This window comes from Peromyscus californicus, unplaced genomic scaffold, assembly GCF_007827085.1.
Source record: "Peromyscus californicus insignis strain IS unplaced genomic scaffold, ASM782708v3 Scaffold_11__1_contigs__length_118956290, whole genome shotgun sequence".
NCBI classification, from domain to species: Eukaryota; Metazoa; Chordata; class Mammalia; order Rodentia; family Cricetidae; genus Peromyscus; species Peromyscus californicus.
The window spans coordinates 52,627,573-52,649,832 of NW_026294402.1; the positions used below are offsets into that span (position 1 = coordinate 52,627,573).

General features: G+C 54.1%; 1 protein-coding gene across 3 annotated transcripts; it reads left to right on the plus strand.

Annotated features, from left to right (window-relative positions):
- The first annotated feature begins 179 nt into the window (after positions 1-179).
- On the plus strand, positions 180-19,834 carry Stra6 (signaling receptor and transporter of retinol STRA6). Of its 3 annotated transcripts, none has more exons than XM_052761979.1 (19): positions 180-562; positions 1,194-1,322; positions 4,713-4,779; positions 5,054-5,139; positions 6,174-6,313; positions 6,640-6,663; positions 6,841-7,007; positions 8,594-8,716; positions 11,048-11,115; positions 11,316-11,395; positions 11,592-11,653; positions 12,941-13,103; positions 14,671-14,746; positions 15,572-15,705; positions 16,623-16,740; positions 16,825-16,926; positions 17,688-17,851; positions 18,269-18,424; positions 19,009-19,834. In XM_052761979.1, the coding sequence occupies exons 2-19, from the start codon at positions 1,210-1,212 to the stop codon at positions 19,176-19,178; spliced, it is 2,013 nt and encodes a 670-aa protein (XP_052617939.1). In that variant the 5' UTR covers positions 180-562; positions 1,194-1,209; the 3' UTR covers positions 19,179-19,834. The 3 variants fall into 3 exon arrangements, with proteins under 3 accessions (XP_052617939.1, XP_052617947.1, XP_052617956.1); XM_052761987.1 differs by lacking the exon at positions 180-562 and adding an exon at positions 776-867; XM_052761996.1 differs by lacking the exon at positions 180-562 and adding an exon at positions 906-936.
- Positions 19,835-22,260: the final 2,426 nt, after the last annotated feature.

Here is a 22,260-nt window from a genome sequence, read left to right on the forward strand (position 1 = left end):
GGGAGGAATGTGGAGCACTGCAGGGCTGGGAGCCTCGGAGTGTTGGGTCCCAGCTGAGAACAACTCTCTCCTCTTTGTCTGCCTCTTGCTCCTCCCTACAGGCTGGGCCGGGGAAGGGAGGGGGCAGCCAGGGGTCCAGCCCCTCCGGGAGAAGAGGAAAACCCTCACCCCTTCACCGGGGCTGCGAGCGGAGCAGCAGGCAGGCAAGGTTCATCTTCTCGCAGGTCTGGTTTGAGTTTGAAGGACTCATTTCCGCCTGTGGGGGTGTTATCTTCTTGTGAAATCAAGTCGTAAGAACAAAAAGGTTTTACTAGTGTAACACGTGTGTTCTCCCTCATATATACTCAGGAGACCATGTGGATAGGTTCCTCCCTGTCTCTGTGGCCAGCATCAGTAGGGTGTTATCCTAAGACGCCACGATGCTGGACTCTGCAGAGGGGCTGTGCCTAGGGGGGAGAGCTCCGGGCAGGTGCTAGAGGTAGACATGTGCATGGTCAGCAGCCATCCATCTGTGGGGGCTCATCAAGAATTATGGTGTGTTCCCAGCACTGAGGCTGAAAAGGTAAAGGGTCTGGCCAGGGGCAAGCGGACACTGGGGGATGGTCTCAAGGGAGCCTTGGCAAAGAGGGGAGGGAGGGCTTGGGCTGGACCCCAGAGCAGGAGGGGTGGGGAACCCAGCTGTGGGGCAGACCAAGTGGAGCCGGCCACAGCCCGCCCACCCTTTCATCTCTGCAGCTCCTTCCTCCTTGGTCCCCCTTTCTACTCTGTCTGTGGGTCCATCTGGGTGGGCTTGGGGCGGGGAAGGAAGGGGTCTGTGCCGGCAGTTTGCACTGGGGAAATCTTTGAAAGTGGACCAGCTGGTAGCAGGTCAGTTGGCCCACAAGGTGCTTCAGCAAGAGCCTGGAACTCTGACTCTGTCAGACCGAGCAAGATTGGGTGGGAAAAGACAAGAGGAGACTCCTGAACACCCCCCTCCTACCCCACCCCCTACTACCCCACCTCCCAGCCCCCGCCGCCAGCCCTCCCCTGACCTGAAGTCCCAGATGGCTTTTCCCAGAGAGCTAAAAGCAAGAAAGTAACCTTTGGGATTAAGAAGAAATGTTCCTTTGTTTCTGGTTTTCTTTCTTTTAAGCCTCTTTTCACATTTGTATGCCTTTTTTTTCTTTTCTGTCTCTCCCTTGTCTGGGTTCAAGGAAGAAAGGTTGGAGCATGGCGTCCCAGGCAGCAGAGGATGGGAACCAGACCTCCTCCGGGGTGACAGATGATTACAGCAGCTGGTACATTGAGGAGCCTCTAGGGTCTGAGGAGGTGCAGCCAGAGGGGTAAGTGTGGCATTTGGCTCAGTTAGCCATCAGAATGGATTATGGTAGAGAGGTTGCCCAAGATGGAGGCAGAGAGACCCTGGGCAAGTATTTAAGACTGGCTCTCCCATTTATCTGATGTGTCACACTAGGTAAGTCACAGCCTCTCTGGTCTTCCGGCTGTCTCTAACACCCGAGAACAACAGTTCCTGAGCCATTATTAAGGTCTTGAGGCCATCTGGCCTGTAGCCAGCCAGGATGGGGAGCAGTGTGGGTGTCACAGACCTCTCTGGTGACAGGTATATGGTTTGTACAAGCATGGGAGAGTCAGAAACCCTAGGAGGAAAACCTGGGCGTCGCGGAGGAAAGCTGTGACCCGTCTCTGGACCACTCTGAGTGGATTTTAGGGAGTTATGGAAAGAAAGGAGGTCTGGTTCTTGCAGCAAGTGCACAGGTTAGCCCAGGAGGGTATGCATGCAGTTCAACTCACCCTCACCCCACTGGTGTCCTGAGAATCTTGGCCTTGGCCCTTCCTACCTGTTTAGTCTGGGCACTGAAGTTTTCTGTGGCATGGCACTCCTCTCCCCTAAGTCCCTCTGCCTCCATGGCACTCTGAGCTCAGCTCTCTCCTATTGTTCCTGGCCCCTGCTCCATCTGAGGGTTTTTGAAGAGCTGGAAAGGTAAGGCAGAGAGGTGGGGGTGGGGTGAGATGGGGTGGAGGGGAGGTACTAAGCCAGATGTGTGCACATCTGTTCCCCATTAAAATTTGAAACTGGAGAAGGAAAAATGCTCAAGTGCTTCCCCAGAGGCTAGGGCTGTGGCATGGCTCGGTTGGGGTCACCCAGCAGGAACTGAGGCCCCACCCAGGCCCGAGGGAAGGAGCTGTAGTTTGGAGGACTTAGGGTTCTGGCCACTTGCAGAAGAAGTCTGTGGTCAGCAAGGCCCTCGTGACTCCCCCTCTCCCAGCCTCCCCAACTCTGCCATGAAGGCCTGGACTAGAGGAGCGGCCTAGACTCTCCTAGGAAACCAAGCTCCTAACTTGGGGTGAGGACCCAATCAGAAACTGTGTCCTTGTGAGTGTCAGGGACCAGGCTGGGCACGGGCAGGAAGCCAGGTGCCTGCAACTAGTTCTGTTGTTGGGGAAATCTGTGTACAGGCTCAGAATAAGGCGAGTGTATGGTGGGAAACGCATCTGTGTAGAGGTGGGTCTGTAGAATGAAGGGGATTATTGCAATCTACTTATTTAGAAAAAAAAAACAAGTCTAGACACAACCCCACCTCTTTCCTCCCAGCCCCCAAAGGCGAGAACAGGAAGCTGGGAGTACAGGGGATTCCCTAGGAGATGAACTTGGGTTCACCTCTCCCTACGTGAGTCAGACACCCCAGGGGTATGCTACATCAAAGCTTTGAAGAGTTCCAGGATGCAGACTTAGTGTGCCCCTGCACGGTAGGATGGAGCTGGGGTGGGGCCTCAGGGTCAGGATGGACTCAGCCACAGACTTCTAAGCTCGAGGCCTCTGCCTTGCACAGGCAGCCTCCACAGTGCCTCCCCCACCAGCTTTAACCTGGCCCTGGCCTCCCTCTGGCCCAGCAAGCTGAGAGGCTTGTTTAGTGCCAGCCACACTGTCTTCTCCCTGCTCAGGCTCTTTCCACACCCCAGGGCTGCCTCCTCCGTTCTTTTCCTGTGGAGATGCCAACCTTCTGTCCAACTCCAGCCCCAAAGCACTGTAAGGGTCACCGTTTCATGGCGGTGATCCAATTTCAACCCTTCCAACCTTCTTCTCAGAAGCGTGGTAGAACTTTCTCTCCCCTCTACACACTTTAGTACCTACTTGCATCTCTCCTGAGAGGGAGTTCCTTGCCCTCCCTTTGGTCATATCTGTGTTATCCTGTCTGACCAATCACACAAAGCCTGAGTCCCCACCCCCACCCCAGTGAACACACTAAACTAAGGCGTCAGGAACCTTATGTTCAATAAGGACCAGAGGTTCCCCAGAGAGGGCCCTAAATAAGATTTCCAGGGTTGAGGTGGCTTTTAGTTTGATGTGGGCTCATGAGAAAGTGGCCAAGTTATTCAAGGGACAGCGTGCTGCATCTCTGTCCTGGCAAGGCTAGAAGCACGGGGCTGAGCAGAACTAGACCCAGAGAAGGGTTTAGGGACTTGAGTGGTACTCCTGAGGCCCTGAGGCTGGTCAGAGCCCTGCCCATCCCACACATTGCGCTTGGGAGTGAGAGGCTGAGACCCAAGCTCACACAAATAGATATCCCCTACACTCCTGCATGGCAGGCATGTTGCCTATGGAAGCAGCTTTGCTGGGGCTAGAAATGGCACAGGAAACACCCATTTGACCCCTCCACCTCAGTGATGAGCTCAGGAAGTCCCCAAGAGAAAGCCAGCTGGAGGGAGAAGGCCAACCCAGCAGACGGTCCCAGGGCTCTTCACATCTCATTGCTACGGCAGGTGCCTAAGAGGGTGACCTAGCCTCCCGGCCAGGAAAGCTGAACCATAGCAGACTCCTTTCAGTTCTACCCTTCCCCCACTCCCCACCCCAGCTCCTCACTCTCCTCCCCCACCTCCCCATCCCACACATGCCACACCCCCATCCTCCCAGGCCTCACTCACATTGGAAACCTCCCTCTGGCTCTCAGACCCAAGCTGGGCATTCTAGAAAACTATCGAGTCCTGGCACCCAGCCTGCCCGCTTGCCCGTCTTTAGTCGAAGCTTTCTCTGCCACATGACCCAGCCATGGAAGCTGTAGCATTCGTGGTCCTCATTGAGCCCTTTATTTCCACTGGCCTCCTTCTGTGCTTAACTACCTTCAGAGCAGGACCTCTTCCAGTCCCCAGGGAGCCTCTGTGGTGATCAGGAGAAGGGACACTTCATTTAGTGTGTTCAGCTCAGCGGGCACAGGGCACGGAGAACTGTATAGCCTGGATTTCTGATTTCTGTCCTTGTGTTTTGCTGTACACCAAAGCTTTTAATGAGATGGAATGGGGAAAGAGAAAGGACCCTTCAAGTCCTAGATCAATCAGGCATCAGAAGCAAATCAGACAGGACTAAATGCTAGACTACTTGATTCAGATGGTGGCCTCAACCTCTGTTCTGCAAAGGGGTCTGTGAGGCTCTGGGCAGTCAGGAGTCCCCTAAAGATGGATGATGAGAATCCTGGAGGTTTGGATGAACAAGAACAGATATTCAGACCAAGCGTTCGTACTCTGTGTTTCCCAGACTCTCCTGTCTCTAACCCTATACCATGGCACAGGACCAGCTCAACACAGGGGTATGGGGATCCAGACTGACTCCGAAAAGCAGAACTAGGCAGGCTGGGGTAGGGAGAGAGGGAGGGAGATGCTGGTGAGGCCTCCTCTAACCCTAGAGCCAGCGGAACCTGTGGCTGTTTGTTCCACAGGGTGAAGCTGACCTGTCAGCCCAGTGTACCACCTGCCCTGCACCATGCCTGCCTGGCCTCCCTGTCAGTAAGTCCAGCCCACCTTGCCACCTGCTGCCAGTCCAGGCAGAGGGATTTGTCTTCCTATTTGGAATGGTGATGGGGACCTAGTGCCTCCAAACCGGAGGTACTGGTCAAGTCCAACCTCATTGATTCCGTCATCTTTTAGCCAGTCCCCAAAATGTCACCTGAGCATACGTTGGGTGGGTGAGGAGCATTTTGAGACCCAAAGGGACAAGTCTTGGAACTCAGATCTCTGGGAAGCCTGACCCCCCAAGCCTTCTTCTGCTCTCTTCTTCCAGCTCCTGGCTCTGCTCCTGCTGGCCTTGCTGGTGAAGCGTCGCAGGCTTTGGGCACGCTGTGGTCACCGCAGGCCTGGACTGCCCAGGTTGGTGCTAGGCTCTGGGAAGCCCCACTTGAGGCTCCACTGACAAGGCTCCTCTGGGAGGGTGGATGACATTTTAGAATCTTTAAAGCCAGCTCTGACTTCAGAAACACCCCTGTCTCTCTCAGTCTAGAGCCCTCCCGACCCAGCGTTCTTGGCTTAGGCAGGCAGGTATAATAGGAGGTAGAGGGGCTGCTCCATCCATCAGTCTGAGTGTTCAGGAGATGGGGAGAGGGGAAGGGAAATGGAGGTCCTGGTAGGCGGCCCTCAGGCTTAGAGTGGCCTAGAGTGGCCCATCAGCCCCTGATGTCATCCCAATCTGTTCCCTGGAGAACATCCTGGGATTATGATTTGGGAGCGATTGCCCCGCAGCCCCTGTGGGCCATATAGCTCACTTCAGAGAGTGAGGTGAGGGGCCATTCTGAGGACACAGGACCGGGCTGGCTGAAGAAGGAGACAGCACATGTTAGGAAAGGCGGCAGGCGCTAGTCCTCTGGGAATTGGGATCTTCCGTGGAAGCAGCCTGAGATGTCTGGGGCAGGGGGACATCTGCTTTGCTGGGGAGTAGAAGGAGGGAGGATGGGGCTCTTAGAGGACCAGGGCAAGCTGGAGCAGAGAAGCAGAGACCAAACGCCTGAGACTGCCGTGCCCGCTGTCTGCCCTCTGCCCTGGTCCACACCCAGTCCAAGGAGGCGGTCGGTCATTGCACAAGGATGTTATGACTCCCTGTGTTCTCTGAAGGCCTGCCAGCCCAGACAGACAGATCTACTCCCATGGAGGCGGCTGTTTCCTGGAGCTCCTCTGGTGGGTGGAGCACCGAAAGCTTGTTCCCACCCGCCTTTTGCCTCAGGGCCCAGCTCAGGATGGGTGCTAGGCCCACCACAAACATGCTGGCAGTGAATGAAGGAGCGGTGAAGAGAGACCTCCCGTCTCCCCTTTGGATGGTAGACAAAGTCACTGTTTACGGAGCATAGTGTGGAGGGGACAAAGGTCAGGGACTGAGTGCTTTCCTTGTATCCCTTCCCTGTCTATGGCAGCCCTGTGGATTTCTTGGCTGGGGACCGGTCCTGGACAGTGCCCACTGCCGTCTTTGTGGTCCTCTTCAGCAATCTGTGCCTGTGGCTCCCCAGTGAGGACCCACTGCCTTTCCTGAGCCTCAAGACAGCATCCAGCCCAGGTATCTTGTGCAAGGGATCCGGGGGCTGGCCTGATGGGACAAGGCAGGGTGGGGTCCTGGTTTATTAAGGTTGGCTGGGGAGGTGACGGGCAACAGGAACATCCGCCAGTAGGGGGTCCTCTGGCCGCAGAATGACCTCTTTAGATCAACAGTCTCCACAAAGGGTGGGAAATATTAATAGCTCTAGTTTACAGTAGAGAGAACTAAGGGTCAGAGAAGAAAGCAGTGATAAAATAGTACTTAGTTTGCTGAGTACTTACTCAGGCACCATGCTAAGCACTTCTCGGTTTGCCTCTGCTACAACACTGGCCCTTTCCTTTCCACAGGCGGGGAGACGGAGACATCAAGAGGTAACCTGGCTAAGCTCGCAGCCTTTGCTCGAACTGTAGCAGAGTGAGCTCTCACCCGCTGAAGAAGCTTTGACCCACGGAGGGGCTTGGAAGATAGACGGGAAAGAGCTTCAGGGGGATGGGCCAGGCCCTCGGTCTTTCTCTCCATCAGCGTCTCTCATTTGTTCCACGTTCTAGGGCCCTGGAAGCTACTGGCCCTGCTCTACTACCCAGTCCTTTACTACCCTCTGGCAGCCTGCGCTACGGCAGGGCTCCGAACTGCATACTTACTGGGCACTGTGCTATCCTGGGCCCACTTTGGAGTTCAGATCTGGCAGAGAGCCCAGTGTCCTCAGGACCCCAAGGTAACCCTGACTCACAGTGGCCTAGGGCAGAAGGGTGCACCTGCTCGGCTCTTTTCACCTCTGTCCACACTCCGGGCTCCCCTACTTCCCTCCATTATTCTCAGACTCTCATGCCCTTCAACCCATGTCTGTGCCAAGCTTGGCTGCTGTGGGGTTGAGGCCTGGGGCATTGAACTGGGCCCTGTCCTCAGCAGCTTTCAGCCTAGGAGGCCAGAGTGGAGGACGAGGAAGCCTACACCAGCCCTCCCCTGATTTCCGAGTCTTCCTTTGGGCAGGGAGAATAGACGAAGGAAGAGCCGAGTGTGGAAATAGCCTCAGAGGCCAAAGGAGAATTCTAGAACCCCAGAACAGCTTCACTGGCTACTGGCTGGGACTGTGAAGTTCCTCAGTTCAGACCCAAAGAACAGTGGTGCAACCCAACGTCAGAGCTTCACAACTTCATTCATTTGTTCAGTCACCCATTCAGTCATTCATTCATTCAAGAAACATTTTCGGGCCTTGAAATATGCCTGTGGACAAAATAAAAAGTCCTTGGCCTTCTAGGAGCTGTCCTTCCAGAAGAAGAGACACAACACACAGCAAGGTGATGCTACCGAAAGCAAAGTGCCCAGAGAAAAGAGTCACTTGTCTGAGACTCAGTTTCCCCATCTGTCAATGGAGTTGACAACACCAATATCTCCAGGAAAGTGAAGATTAGGAAATTTTTTTAAATCCAATCATCATGGATCCCACCTGTAATTCCAGCTCTTGGGAAGCTGAGGCAGGAGGATCACTAGTTTGAGGCTAACTTGGGCTACATAGTGAGATATTGTCTCAAAATAGAAAACAAAGACACCAAACACCAAAGACTAAGAAGCTTTTTTGCTAAGGGACTTGGACATTGTTCACCACTTAGAGCTTGGCACACATTGTGCTCTCAAGAAAAACACACTGAATTGAAAAATCAAATAAATATGGAAGGAGCCGACCCAGGGAGGTCTCACATGGGTGCTGGGGCATGTACTAGACAAAACAAATTGTACTAGACAAAATTAGGTCTTTGTCTAGTTTTTTATTTATTTAACTTTTTAAAAAATGTGTATGAGTGTTTTGTTTGCACGTATGGATACATGCATGTGTACCACATGCCTACAGTGCCCATGGAGGCCAGAAGAGGGCACTAGATCCTCAGACCCAGAGTTGCAGACAGTTGTGAACTGCCATGTGGGTGCTGGGAACCAAATCCGAGTCCCCTGGAAGAGCAACCAGTGCTCTTAAACACTGAGCCATCTCTCCAGCCCCCCCTTTGCTCTAGTTTTTAATAGTGTGTGTCCTAATATCCTGGGAGCACAGAAACTGGGAAATTGGGTGGCTAGTTGCAGGCTTCAAAGGAGCCCTTGGGAATATAGGAAGGGATGGTGCCTCCTTCTTTGGGTTCTGTTTAAGCCATTAGGGCACAAGGTGGGGAGGTGACCCAGTTTGGAGGCCCTAGAACCAGAAGGCTTACCATGGCTCCCTGGGATCCCCAGGGCCCTGTTTGGGGTGGAGGGATGTGGATCCTGGGAAGAAAGCAGAAGGTAGGTCTGACTGAGTGTCTGTCTGTCCAGATCTACAAGTACTACTCCTTGCTGGCCTCCTTGCCTATGCTTCTGGGCCTCGGGTTCCTGAGTCTTTGGTACCCAGTGCAGCTGGTGCAGAGTGTCCGTTACCGGACTGGAGCAGGCTCCCAGGTAAGCAGGCTCCCTGGTAAAATGTGGACCAGGGCTGCCTTCCCATGTCTATGTCCCCTGTGTTTTAAATTTTCACCTTTTTCTCTATGCATCTGTGCATGTTCCTGCCTGTGTGCATTCATGCGTGTGTGTGTGTGTGTGTGTGTGTGTGTGTGTGTGTGTGTGTGTGTGTGTGTGAGAGAGAGAGAGAGAGAGAGAGAGAGAGAGAGAGAGAGTCCAAAGTCAGAGGACAACTTTTGTGAACTCTCTTCTTCCACTATGTGGGTCCTGGGGATCAAACCCAGGTTGTCAAGCCTAGCCACACCTTTACTCACTGCCAGCCCAGACAAAAAAAAATTTCAGAATAACTGTTTTGTGCTGTCCTCTATCCCTGTCCCCAGGCAGAGGCTGGGCCAGGTTCTTGAAGGTCCCAGGGTGCCCATAAGAGATACTCCATAAGGCTGAGGTTTTATCTGTTGGTAGAATGCTTGCCTAGCATGCATGAGGCCCTGGATTTGATCTTGAGCATCAAGTAAACTGGGCATGGTGGCTCCCAGAACTTAGGAGGTAGAGGGAGAAGAACTGGAAGTTCAAGGCCAACCTAGGATAGAAGAGATAGTGTCTTGGCCGCCTTTAATCCCACTTCTCAGGAGGCAGAGGCAGGTGGATCTCTGAGTTCGAGGCCAGCCTGGTCTACAGAGTGAGTTCCTGGACAGCCAGGACTACACAGAGAAACCCTGTCTCAAAAAACAAAACAACAAATAGCAACCAAAAAAACCCCCAATCTACCAAACAAACAAACAAACAAACAAGAGAGAGAGGTTATCTTAAAAAAAAAAAAAAAAGAAAGTATTGTTGAATTGTTTGGCGGGATGGATGCTATCCATGGATCCCTCATGACAAGACAGCATTATTGAAAGATAATAAGAACTTATCAAGAAGCTTCTAAGGCCCTCCCCTGTGTCAGGTGCTGGCTGGAATTTGGGACTTCAGAATCCACTGACTTGGACCTCCTGCAGGTAGTGCCCTGAGATGGGTACCACAGCAAACCCAGACAGTGATGCATTGAGTCTGTAGCCATAGGAACATAGATGCAGAGGTCATGAGACCTCCTAGGGACTGGGGAGGCCAAGGTGAGGGCCCAGATGGGGTGAGTAAGGCACAGGTTAGGGGATGGGGGCATGGGCAAAGAGATGGGGGAGAATCCAGCTGTAACCTCAGCCTGGCTGAGTATGTGTGGGCACAAGCATGGACTTGAACAACACAGCCATATCGCTCCCGCCCCCGCCCCCGCCCCCAGCTGACCTAGGGCAGGTAGCTGAGGAGTAGGACCACCCAGGGTGGTGTTCTCCTGGGTGCATACTGTTTGGGTTACAGATCAGCAGAGGGGACTTGGTAGGCACTGAGCTGGAGTTGAGGAGAAATGGAGAGGAGAGGGGGAGCCTGTGGACCCAGGAGGCCTATCTGGTCCAGGAGGCCCCTGCCTCTTGGTTAGGTTCCAGATTTGCTATCCACATGTAGCAGGACCCTAAGTGCTCACTACTTTTGCCTTCCTGATGTTTATATTCTCTCTGCAAAGCCTGGGGTCCCCCAGAAGACACAGTGGCCTGGGTACATGTGCTTCCACCACCTCTCAGGCTTTCCTCTGCCCTGCCTCCTTTCCATGGCAAACCTCTCCTCCAAATTTTCAGAAGAATGAAACCCTTTTTGGGTGTTAGTCAGAAAGATTTAAGCCACAAGAGACTCAGTTGAGCTTTGAGCTGACCCATTCCTACCCTGGGCCCCCAGGTTGCTGTGGCAACAGATGACCATTGCCTGTATTCTCCCACTGATCCAAGCAGAGGGTCAGCCCACCTTCGCCTGGGTCTCTGCCACTGTGCAGGCAGCTTAAGGCCTGGAATGTGGTTTAGGTAAATCCCATTACCCTGTGATCTCTCCTGAGTAAGCAGTAGCAGGAGGGGAGCCTAGGGTATATGCCCTAGACTGGCACCATCTTGTGTCCTAAGCAGCAATGAGCCCATGGGGCCCAGGCTTCTCTTGGCCCCAGTCCTGTTTGGAAGAGGCCAGAAAGCCAAGAACTGACTAAGAGGGGGATCTTGGGAAGGACTTCCCAGCGTTGCCGGCTCTGTTATAGAAGACTGAGTGGTATTTATTTGTGGAGAATGTAGCTTTCCAGGGTATGGCCCTTGTCCCTATGGTCATAGGTCAGTCTCCCTACACTCCACTACCACTGTCCTAATCAGGTGGCATTACAAAAACCACTGGTGTCCATTCATCCATTCAGTGTCCCTGGCCAGGGCCCCAGGGACAGCTGGTGGCAGATCTCAGCCATTCCAACACTTGCCCACACAGGGGCTGCAGACCAGCTACTCCGAGAAGTATCTGAGGACCCTCCTCTGCCCGAAGAAGCTGGACAGCCGGTAAGGTCTGAGCATACCTCAGCAGGCAGGAAGATGAGGTTCTGGGGGCCAACCCTGTGTGGGAGGATGAGACCGGACGAGTGCCATAGAGGAGGTTCCTGTTAGTGGCATGGTGCTGGGAAAAATAGTGACCCAACTTGCATGTGGCCTTGGAGCAGAGGGCTTTTCCTGAGGCTCCACCTACCTGGATTTGTCTGCAGCTCCCACCCCATCTCCAAGCACGGCCTCCTGTCTCAGGCCTGGGCCTGCTTCCAACACTCCATCTACACTCCACAGCCAGGTATGTGGTACGGTGGAGGTCCAGGGTTAGGCTGAGCCCTTGCCCAGAGAAGCTGGTGGGAAGGGTCAGCTCGTTCCTCATATGGAGACACAGTTGTCAGTGTCCTGGACAGGAGACACACTGGCCTGGCCTGGACGGGACGGGGCCAGAGGCTGGGTCACATTGTTCTCCTCATGCCTTCTTCCGGTCACTGTAGGATTCCGCCTGCCCTTGAAGCTGGTGATCTCAGCCGCTCTAACAGGAACAGCCACTTACCAGGTGTGTCCTGAAGTTGCAGGGCCCTCTGTCCCCAAAACCTCTGCCCTCATCCCCCAAACCTGGGACAGCTCAGGGCCCAATCAGATCTCCAGGTATGCCCCCTTATCCAATCAGCTGCTCTGTGCCTCCTGGAAACACTAGCCTACCCAATGGGCGGGATGCCAGTTCTCAGCAGGTTCACATAACGATTCACAAGTTTCAGAGTCAACATAAACATGGATTTCAATTGTACCTCCATTGTTTACCTCTGGGGTGACCTTGGCCAAGTTTCTCCACCTTCCTGAACCTTTTAGCTCATCTATAAAATAGAAGAAATAAAACCACTTTTCTATGTTGGGGAGATTTTGTGAGTTGCCATGTTGGATAAATCACCACCACCTTTAGCATGACTCTCAAAAACAAATAAACTGCCAGGGACTAGGGCTGTAGCTTAGTTGGTAGAGTGCCTGCCTACATATATGAAGCCCTGGGTTAATCCCTAGCATCATGTAAACGTATGCCTGTAATCCCAGCACTTAGGAGGTAGAGACAGGAGGTTCAGAAGTTCAAGGTCTTCCCCAGGTACAAAGCCTGTTTGAGGCCGGGTTGGACTAGAGGAAACCCTGTCTCAAAACACAAACAAATAAGCAACAATAGTACAAAAAAAAAAAAGGAAAAGTTTGAAATCTCTCTCACACATCTACCCCTATGGGGTGTGTGTGTGTGTGTGTGTGTGTGTGTGTGTGTGTGTGTGTGTGTGTGCCAAAAGACAACTCCCAGGATCATTCCTTAGTTACCATCCACCTTGTATTCTGAGCCAGGATCTCTCACTGACCTGGAGCTTGCCAAGCAGGCTAGCCTGGCTGGTTAGCAAGCACCGGGGATCTGCCCATCTCTGCCTCCCCAGCGCTGGGATTATAAGCAGGAGGCACCATGCCCAGCTTTTTATATGGGTTCTGGGAAATCAAATTCAGTAAAATGCACCAGGTACTTTACAGACTGAACTACTACCCCAGCCCCAAGATGGAAATGTTTATATTCTGAATCTCAGGTAGATAGACAAGTAGAGGCAAATAACTAGGGATAGCTGTATGGAGGCCTCTCCTCGGCCTCCTGGGCTGAAGTTAAACATTCATGTCACACTCTGTTTGAAGGCAGAAGGACCTGCTCTCAGGACAGTTGGGGGCATGTGGCTGCAGCCTGGTGCAGTCTCCTCTAGTAGACTGGGACACACTTTTTCAGGGTGGCGGGGGCTGATATGCACACAGCTGGTCCCCCCACCCCAACCTCATAGTGGGGCTTTTCCAGGTGGCCCTGCTCCTGCTGGTGAGCATAGTGCCTACTGTGCAGAAGGTAAGGGCAGGGATCACCACGGATGTCTCCTACCTGCTGGCTGGCTTTGGGATCGTGCTCTCCGAGGACCGGCAGGAGGTGGTAGAGCTGGTGAAACATCACCTATGGGCTGTGGAAGGTGAGCTTGCCTGGTGTCCCTAAGGGCCATAAGGGGATGGGGGACAGGCTACTGGACCTGGTGATAGCCTGCCATGAACACACAGGATGCCTTTGGTCATGCCCCCTTTCTGCTCTGGGTCTCCACACCTCATCTCAAAATAGGGGCGGTTGGAGCTTCCACATCTACGGTCCTTATCAACCTTTATTGTATCTTCCTCTCCCCCAGCCCCAATGTCTTTGACCAACTCTCTAGCTGTAGTGACAGAGAAGCCCATGGCTGTGTGACTTCAGGGTGGGAAGGGAGAAGATATGTATGTGGGATGGGGGCTGGGATTTATGGGTAATCCTCTTGGCACAGACTGTACCTGGCAGAGCACCTGCCTTCTCTTCCCAAATCCTTGTCTATCTGGACTATCTCCCCCCACCCTGCCCCGCCCCGCCCCATGTGATGAGCCTCAAGCCAGGGAACAATGTCAGCTGCCCCTTCCGTGGCTGATATGGCTTATAGTTACCTTTCTACCCACCTCCTACCCTCTCCCAGCAGCTTTGTGGGAGACACCTGGGGAGGGGTCAGCCTCAGGTTGTACAACCAGGCACAACTGATAGAATATAGGTCTCCTGCAGCCCAAGTTAGGGCTCCCTTCCACCCTGTCGTAAAGTCGTCATGACTCACGGGACCTGTACCATTGGTCCACTTGAGGTTCCCTTGTCGAAATGAGCATTCTGGCTTTGGAGAAATAGCATGCAATGGTTTGAGCTTAGGCAGATGGAGATGTGGCTGCTTTGCATATTCTCCTGACGCCGTCCCAGGGCATGGTGGTGGTGTAGGGCAGAGAATGGGGAGCATATAGGGGTCTGAGCTGTCAAGCCCCTGAACAGTTCCCATGAGAGACCCTGTGGGCCTGCTGTGAGGGTCTAGAGTGAGGCTGGTTGGCATGTGGGTTGAAAGTGCGTCAGCTACATCCACGAGATTCTTACACATGTATTCAGAGCTCTCTATCCACCGTTACAGAGACTGTGGACCTGACTGTCTCAGTGTCTGTGTGTGTGGTCAGGGGTGTGCGGGAGATAGTTGAGAAGAAGGGCCCCACCCAAAAGAGCTAGGTAACAGTCAGCACCTCCTTCATTATGGTAGGCACAGGGCACTACTATCTGTGTTTTGATCAAAGCCACTACTACAAGTGCAGATGGGTTTATGGCCAGGGTCATTCTGGGAGGTGGGCCACAGCATCATGGCCAACAGTGAAGCTTGTGATTGTCACAAGGCCCTCTTGAGGGCCAGTCGCATGGGCAGGAAGTGGGGAGCTGCAGGCAGATGCCAGGTAGGAATCTCTCATTGCAGGGGTCATAACAATGTAAGCAACAAAACCAAGGTGAAGGCCGGGTCTGTGGCTCAAAGCTGCCCTTTCTCTTTCTTGGCTATCACATATTACTGGGCAAGATGGGCCTGTAGAGGTTGTCAGCTCATGCTGGACCTAAGAACGGGAGCTGGGGTCCAGTGGTTTCCCCTTGAAGTGAGGTATAGGGGTCAGAATCTGTGGAAGATCCTCTAGCCCTTGTCTTTCCCGGCTCTCTCTCTCATCCAGCATGCTACATCTCGGCTCTGGTCTTGTCCTGCTCATTAACCTTCCTGCTCCTGATCCGTTCCCTGGGGACTCACAGGTCAGTGACAGGCCCTGACACTCCAGTCTAGAGGTAGGGCAGGGGACTTGAGGGATCCCAATCCAGGGTGGAGGGAGAAGCCTCTGTAGGCCAGTTTGCCACAGACCACCACCACCACCACCACCACCACCACCACCACCACCACCACCACCACCACCCGCTGACTGTATGTGGTGAGAGGAGAAGGTGGGCCTCGCCTGCCCCAGGCATGTGTGGTTGTCCTTGAGATCTGTGAGTCGTACAAGGCATGATACATTGCCAAGAGGTTTGCCTGTGAGAAGGTGTCCTGGGAGGGCTGGTAATGAACAATCCAGTTCCAGTGGTGGAAGAGGCTGGGGCTGAGGGACCAAGGGTACCAAAGGCAGGAGTGACCACATGAGTAAAAGCAGAGAAGTGGAAGATGGAGGGTGAGCAGGGACCCCAGAAGGTGGAGGGGGCATTGGGGAGGTTGTTCTGAGAAGCGAGCAATGCAGAGGACTGGTTCACCTACTCTGGGCACTCAGCCGGCTTCAGCGTTCCTCCTCAGGGTCTTGGACCACAGAGCTGGCCCTGTGTGCCCTGGCATTTGAGGCTCTTTGCCTTGCCTTTCTCCCTGGAGCCCCAGCTGGGCTCTAATCCCATCATTCCCAGTGATGGTTCAGGTTGTGCCTCTGTCTGGGGTCTCCTAAGACTACACAGAACTTACCTCCTCTGGAAGACCGCTCCCAGACTGTTAACCTCCAGGCTCCTGCAGCCCTAAGTTTCCCTGCTGATGGCCAGATGCTCGCCCGGGGTTACCATTTAGAGGTATCATGTTGTTCTCTGAGGTCACTGTTCCCAACCCAGGGCCAATCTTCAAGCATTGCACCGAGGGGCTGCCCTGGACCTGGGTCCCCCACTTCAGAGTACTCATCCCTCTCGCCAAGCCATAGTCTGCTGGATGAGTTTCAGCGCCTATCAGACAGCCTTCAGCTGCCTTGGTGAGCCCCCTTCGCCATGTTCCTAGAGCTGGGCCCCGGTCGGAAGGGTGGGTACTTAGCAAGGGTTTTCCTGGGCTGGGCAGGACAAGAACATCTGGATTGGTGATGTCAGAGTCCCCCAAAAGGGGAGCCCTTCACGTGAAGGTGCACCTGGGTGATTATGGGCAAGATGGATCTGGGTCTGGCTGTGGCACATTCAAGATGGTACACAGTTGCTTCTGTAAGGGAAGGCTGGCCATAATGCACTGTCTCAGGGTGAAGAGTTCCTCGTTCCTGGGGATGCAAGCAAGGTTCCATGGACATGTGAGGGCTGCTCAGCAGTGCTGCCGCCTGAGAGAGTCTAGTCAGATGACCCTCAAGGACTTTTCTAGACCGTGTCTCAAGTTCTCCCCTTAGACACCACGATGCACAACACACTCAAACTATGAAGGACTTGGCCTCTCCTCCAAGTCCGAAGGCTAGACCTGGCCTTGAGCTCTCGCACTCTCACCCAGGGCAGGAGGTAAGGTGATGTAGGATAGGGAAAATAATAAAACTGAAAGTTGTATTTTCATCTTGGTCAACCTTAGACCTCCCAAGCCCGTCTGTATACACCATCCCAGGTGGCTGTAGAGCCCGATGGCTTCCATAGCCACCCCAAGCACCCACAGGTACTAAGCTCTGATTCACAGGCATGCACATGCTCATTTAAAAGGTAATTTGTGCCCCAAAACTCAGGATCAAGTTGAGGGCAATATCACGGGTTCTGAGGCTACAGGAGTCTTACAACAGCTCTCCAAGGCAGGGACTAGCATCCCTATTTTATAGAAGAATCCAAGGACATGGAATGGAAGTGGCCACAGAAGCTTGCTAGAGTGCAGGGTAAGCTGGCTCCCACAGAACCTTGTCTGTCCCCTTGTCCCTTCTGCCCCCTACAGGGCTCCTGGTGCAGCAGGTCATCTTCTTCTTGGGGACCACCATCCTGGCCTTCCTGGTGCTCATGCCTTTGCTCCATGGCAGGAACCTCCTGCTCTTCCGATCCCTGGAATCCACATGGTGAGTGAGGCAAAGATCAGGGGCTCTGGGACTTTCCAAAGGGCCCTCGAATGACACCCCGTTCCTCATCCTACCTACCTACAGGCCCTTCTGGCTGACTTTGGCCTTGGCTGTAATCCTGCAGAACATAGCAGCCCGCTGGGTCTTCCTGGAGACTCACCATGGTTCCCCAGAGCTGACCAACCAGTAAGACGGCCCCTGAGTTTGTGGTTCCTTCGGGTCCCAGATGCTTCTTTCTGTAGATTTTGCCTTCTAAAATGCCTCTTTCCTATCTGTCACAGAGCCAACCTCCTCCCAGGAGATTTTGGGGGTGATAAGAACCCACAGCCTTGCAAGCCCCAGGCCTAGGGCATGGTAGACACACACTCTGCCACTGAGCTGTTTGCCCAAGTCTGTCAGGAGCCTTTCTTGCTTTGAGAATCACTGGTGTTCTCTTCCCCCACAGACTCCTCCTCACCTTGGAGCAAGGGTGTGGGACAATCTTGGCTCCGAAGAGGAGCTGGAGTTTGTGGATGGGGGGATAGGACAGAGGAGGAAGAAGGTGGGAACACCAGGGTCACACAGATACAGGTGGAGGTCTCAGGGGACGGCTCATTTGGTAAAGCACTTGCTATGCTGGCATGAGGACCTGAGTTCAGTTGACCCTCAGCGCCCACAGAATGGTGGCACACGCCTGCAGGATCCGTGGGGCTTGCCGGCCAACTTAGTCTTGCCGAATCAGTGGGCTCCATGTTGAGCAAGAGATTCTGCCTCAAAAAACGAGGTAGAAGAGTGATAGAGGAAGACACCTGCTAGTAAACTTGGGTTTCCCTAGGAGGTACAAAAGCCCACCCAATGAACGTCAGTCGCTGGGTCACAACAGTGCCTGTGGGCATGGAGCTGTGACCCTGGCCTGGCACAGGGCTCTGGGCGAGGCCTGCCTGAGCCTTTCTCCTCCCTACCCTCAGGCGCATGCTCTGCGTGGCCACTTTCCTTCTCTTCCCGATCAACACGCTGGTGGGAGCTATGGTGGCCCTCTGGCGGGTGCTTCTTTCTACCCTCTACAACACTGTTCACCTCGGCCAGATGGACCTCAGCCTGCTGCCACCCAGAGCGGCATCCCTGGATCCAGGTAAGGTCACTAGGCAGGGACCAGGGTGCGGGGGTGGGGGGTGGGGGTGCTGAGCTGTCCAAGGAGCTGCCCCACCTTAAGCTCTAAGCGGATCTGTGCATGTAAGCTTCTGCACTCACGTGCAGCAGGTGTGTGAGCACTGCCAAGGCCCTGTGGTGTAAGGCTGTGTGTGTGCACTGCCAGGGCTCCACAGGTGTGTGCAGTGTGTGTGCTGAGAAACGCCAGAGCTGCTTGGTGCAGGACAAGCTTGGGCGGCGGGGTGGGTGTGGTGTATTCTAACAAGGGTGCCAGTGCCTGTGTGCAGTGTGTGTGTAACATGCTTGGTCGGATGCCCCAGATGCCTCTTGCTGTTTCTGGGTACCTCTAGTCTGCCATGGGCTCCTCATGCCTCAGCATTCTGTTCCCAACCTATCCCAGGCTATCACACATACCGAAACTTCCTGAGGATTGAGGCCAGCCAGTCCCATCCAGCAGTCATAGCCTTCTGCACCCTGCTCCTTCATGCGCCAAGTCCTCAGCCCCGGCCCCCACTGGCCCCTCAGGACAGCGTCAGACCAGCAGAGGAAGAAGAAGGTACTTCTTCACCTGGGCTGGGGATGTAGACTCCCAGTTTCTCGGGAAGGAGTCACAGGAGACCTCTCCAAAATAGAGAGTAGCAGGAAGCCTCCCATCTTCTGTCCTTCAGCTTTCTGCTGTCACCCTCCTGACTGGGTCTCAGGGTAATTTTTTCTTTAATATGGACTTGCACACACATGTACCTTATGTGTGCACAGAAAATAGAATGAGTGTCCTGGTACTCCCCCTCCTGGAGAACACCACCTCCTTCTCTGCCCAGGAGGTCTATGGTAGGGGACATTAGGCCTGCCCTCACTCCCTCAACCCCCACCTCCTGCTGCTAGCCTGACACTTGTAGTTCCTCACAGACCTCATCCCCTCCCTCCTCTTCCAGCAGCACGGTGACATGCTTCTGCAGCCCAGCCTTCTGCCATTCCCTAGCTGGCAGCTAGAACTCTGGCTGTGCCTGGAGGTTTCAAACCCCTCTCAGGTATGGGGCCTGTGGAGGCTTGACTGGGACTCAGCGAAGGTTTCTCTCTCTCTCTCTCTCTCTCTCTCTCTCTCTCTCTCTCTCTCTCTCTCTCTCTCTCTCTCTGTCTCAGGAATGCAATTGTTACAGACCAAGGACCTGATGGCCAAGGGAACAGGACCCAAAGGCAGCCAGAGCAGGGCCCGCTGGGGCCTGGCCTATACGCTGCTACACAACCCAAGCCTGCAGGCCTTGCGGAAGGCAGCCCTGAGTGGTGCCAAGACCAATGGCACCCAGCCCTGAGGGTGAGGAAAACCACACCACGCTGCTCTTACGTGCTGAGGCACATTCCCGTCTACCACCCTCCCTCCTGCCCATGTCAGCACTTGCCCTCCCCCAGAGGCAGCTCTGCCAGCCAGCAGATCCCTGTGGGATCAGGGGACTGGAGTCGCGGTGTCTACACCACCAGCCTCAAGAGGACTTTGGTCTGTGCTTGTCCACCAGGCTCCCAGCTAGGGCTCTAGAGAAAACAGCTGGTGGGCCCTGGTCTTGGAACTGGCAGAGCAGGGGTGGCCACATTTAGGCCTCTCCTCCCCACACTGGCTCTGCCCTCAGCCTGCCAGGCCTCAGTGAGGCCCCTCTTGCTCCCTGCTGGTGATGAAAGGTCTGGGTATCTCCCATCCCAGCTGGCCCCACCTCAGTCCCAGCCCTCCCACCATGAAGGTGGAGCCTGTGTGGGCTTCCTCTCTGGCCCAGCTTTCTCCTTCCTCTCTCCCTACCACCCTTTCCTACGCAGCCAAGTCAGACTCCAAGAGGCCCCACTGAGCTGCCCGTTCCAAGAGCTACATATTTTTGTAGTTTTAATGCCGTTAGTTGTCATGAAAGAAGTTAGTGTGCTCCTGGTAATAAATGTGCCCCTGAGGAACATTCCTCCTCACAGGGGAGGACTCTCAGGGGAACCACTACACTGTCAGTAAATCTAATCTGAGCTTGATCTGGGGGAGTAGGGGGGCACTTGGGGTGCTGGGTGGACACTGGGTGAGGATAGAGAGAAGCCCCAGTTTTGTGTGATGATGGCTGGGGACCCTACAAGGCCATTCCTGGGCAGTGTAGATGCTGGACTTCCTGGTTTTAAAGAATGGGCAGGAACACTTTCTTCCCTTTCTTTAAATGGGGAGAAGACGCTGCAGGATGGTAGAGGCTCTAAGGGATAAAGAAAGACACAGAGGGGAGAGAGGTGCAAAGGAAGATCAGGCAGTGGACCAAGGATGCAGAGGGACGGTGGAGATGCGGACACTGGGGTCTTGGAGGAGATGGAGGATGTATGAATCAGAGAGATGCTCTAGATGTGGTTCACCATGCTTCTCCACCCTGTTTGGGTCAGGGAACCTCAAAATCCTGCCCATTTATTCCCAACTATAGATCAAACACATACACAGGTCACACCAGAGGTACCTCCTGGCCCTCCAAACCCATGATCTGGGCTGCCCAGGGGGCCAAAGAAAGCATGCTCTAAGTCCCCCTCAGCCTACTGCAAAATATCTTTATGTGGGGTGTCAATAACCCACACAGTCACAGGAGGAAAACTCCAATTCTGCCTCCGCCCTTAAGAAGGAGACAGTCACAAGAGAATATAATCTGGCTGGGTCACAAGACAAGGGCTCAAAGGAAGGGGCCTGCTTCACGCTGAAGATGGGGGAAGATCCAAGGAAACAACTTGGAGGAGGTGATGCAGAAAACTGATTCAGCCGGATGAAGATCAGGAAAAGGGTGTACTGGGGAGGCGTGGGCATAGGCTACGTAAAGATGAACATGACCCAGCTTCTTCACAGGCATCGTAAGAAGACGAAGATGGGGAGGTCCACACGGGAGCAGCCAGTCACAGGGTCCATGGCTGGGAATTCATGCTACACACTGAGGACAGTGGAAGCCACAAAAGACCAAAGCAGAGGAGTAGCTAGTTCACTTGAACACAATAGTCCCCATGTTGCTCTGCCTCAGGTGGTAAGTGAAAGGCGCTCGCTGGACCTTCAGGATGCCCAGCCTCCTTAGTGGCGAGTGGAGCAGGGATGCTGCCCAGCCTCCTTAGTGGCGAGTGGAGCAGGAATGCTGCCCAGCCTCCTTAGTGGCGAGTGGAGCAGGGATGCTGGACTCAACTCAAGTCTAGATCAGTCAGATGGACCTTTAAGACACTACCTTTTCTTGGTGTTTTTTCAGGAGATAGGATCTCATGTAGCCTGGGCTGGCCTCAAATTTGCTGTGTAGTGTAAGAATCTGGTCTTCCTGACTTTGTTTCCTGAGTGCCCACCTCCTGAGTGTCCAGATGACAGGCATGCACCACTATTCCAGGGCCTCATGCATGCCAGGCAAGCACTCGGCCAACTCAGCTACATTCCCAGCCCTCTGCCATTTGATTTCTAACACACCTGAAACCCAGAGATGGGCAGTAACTTACCCACCCAAAAGAACACAGCATCTAGGATATGGCTCCATCCTGGTGCTTTCCCTCAGATATGAAGACATTCTTGATCCTGGCTGGCTGATGGCTAACACGGACTCAACATGAGCCACAAAGTCAGAGAAGGATGAGGGAGAAAGGAGGCCTCACATGTGGACCCCAGCCGTGGGGGAGGGGCTGGCCAGCCGCCAAGCTCACAGCTGCTCCTCCAGACTCCTCAACCTCCTGCCTTCGTTCTGCTGAGTCCAGCAGTCCTGGGGCTGGAAAGAGGGGCAGGCCTTCCCCTGAAGGTCACTGTCCCTGTGTGCACACATCCAACCTTTAAAGACGGGGAGTAGGGAGACATCTCGCAGGCCTGGAGTTCTGCAGTGTCTCTACTGGCAGGCCTGTATACAACCTCACACTGTGGCTGGCCCCCAACTCCCAGTCCTCCCTTAGGTCAGAGGTTTCCACTCTGCTGGAGCATCCCTTCTGGGGCCATGTCCTCTTTCTAGAGGGAAAGCTGGAGTGTGCCGCTATTCCCTGTCCTCTTCCTCCAGGCTGTCTTCGGTTTCGTCCTCATCCTCTGTCCCCTCTTCCCCATCCTTCAGCCTCGTTCCTTGCTCTTGCCCCAAATGTCCCCAACTCTATTCCTCTCTCTTCCGAAGACTCTTCTTGGGTCTTCAGTGCAGGCTTTTCACCTCACCCCTTTCCAAAATGCAGAAAGCGATGCTCACGTTCCATCTCATGAGCTAGTTCGGAGACGGAAAATTCTACAGTTTGGCTCATACCAGGACCCAGTGATGGGTCTGGGCTCCCCTCCCATGCTACTGGAAACGCCCTGCACTTGTGTCCAACGGGTCCCTGTCGGTACAGCTCTCACATGTGGCCATCCCATCCTCTCATAAGGACTCTTTGATCCCAACAGAATTCCCGGTAGACAAAGGG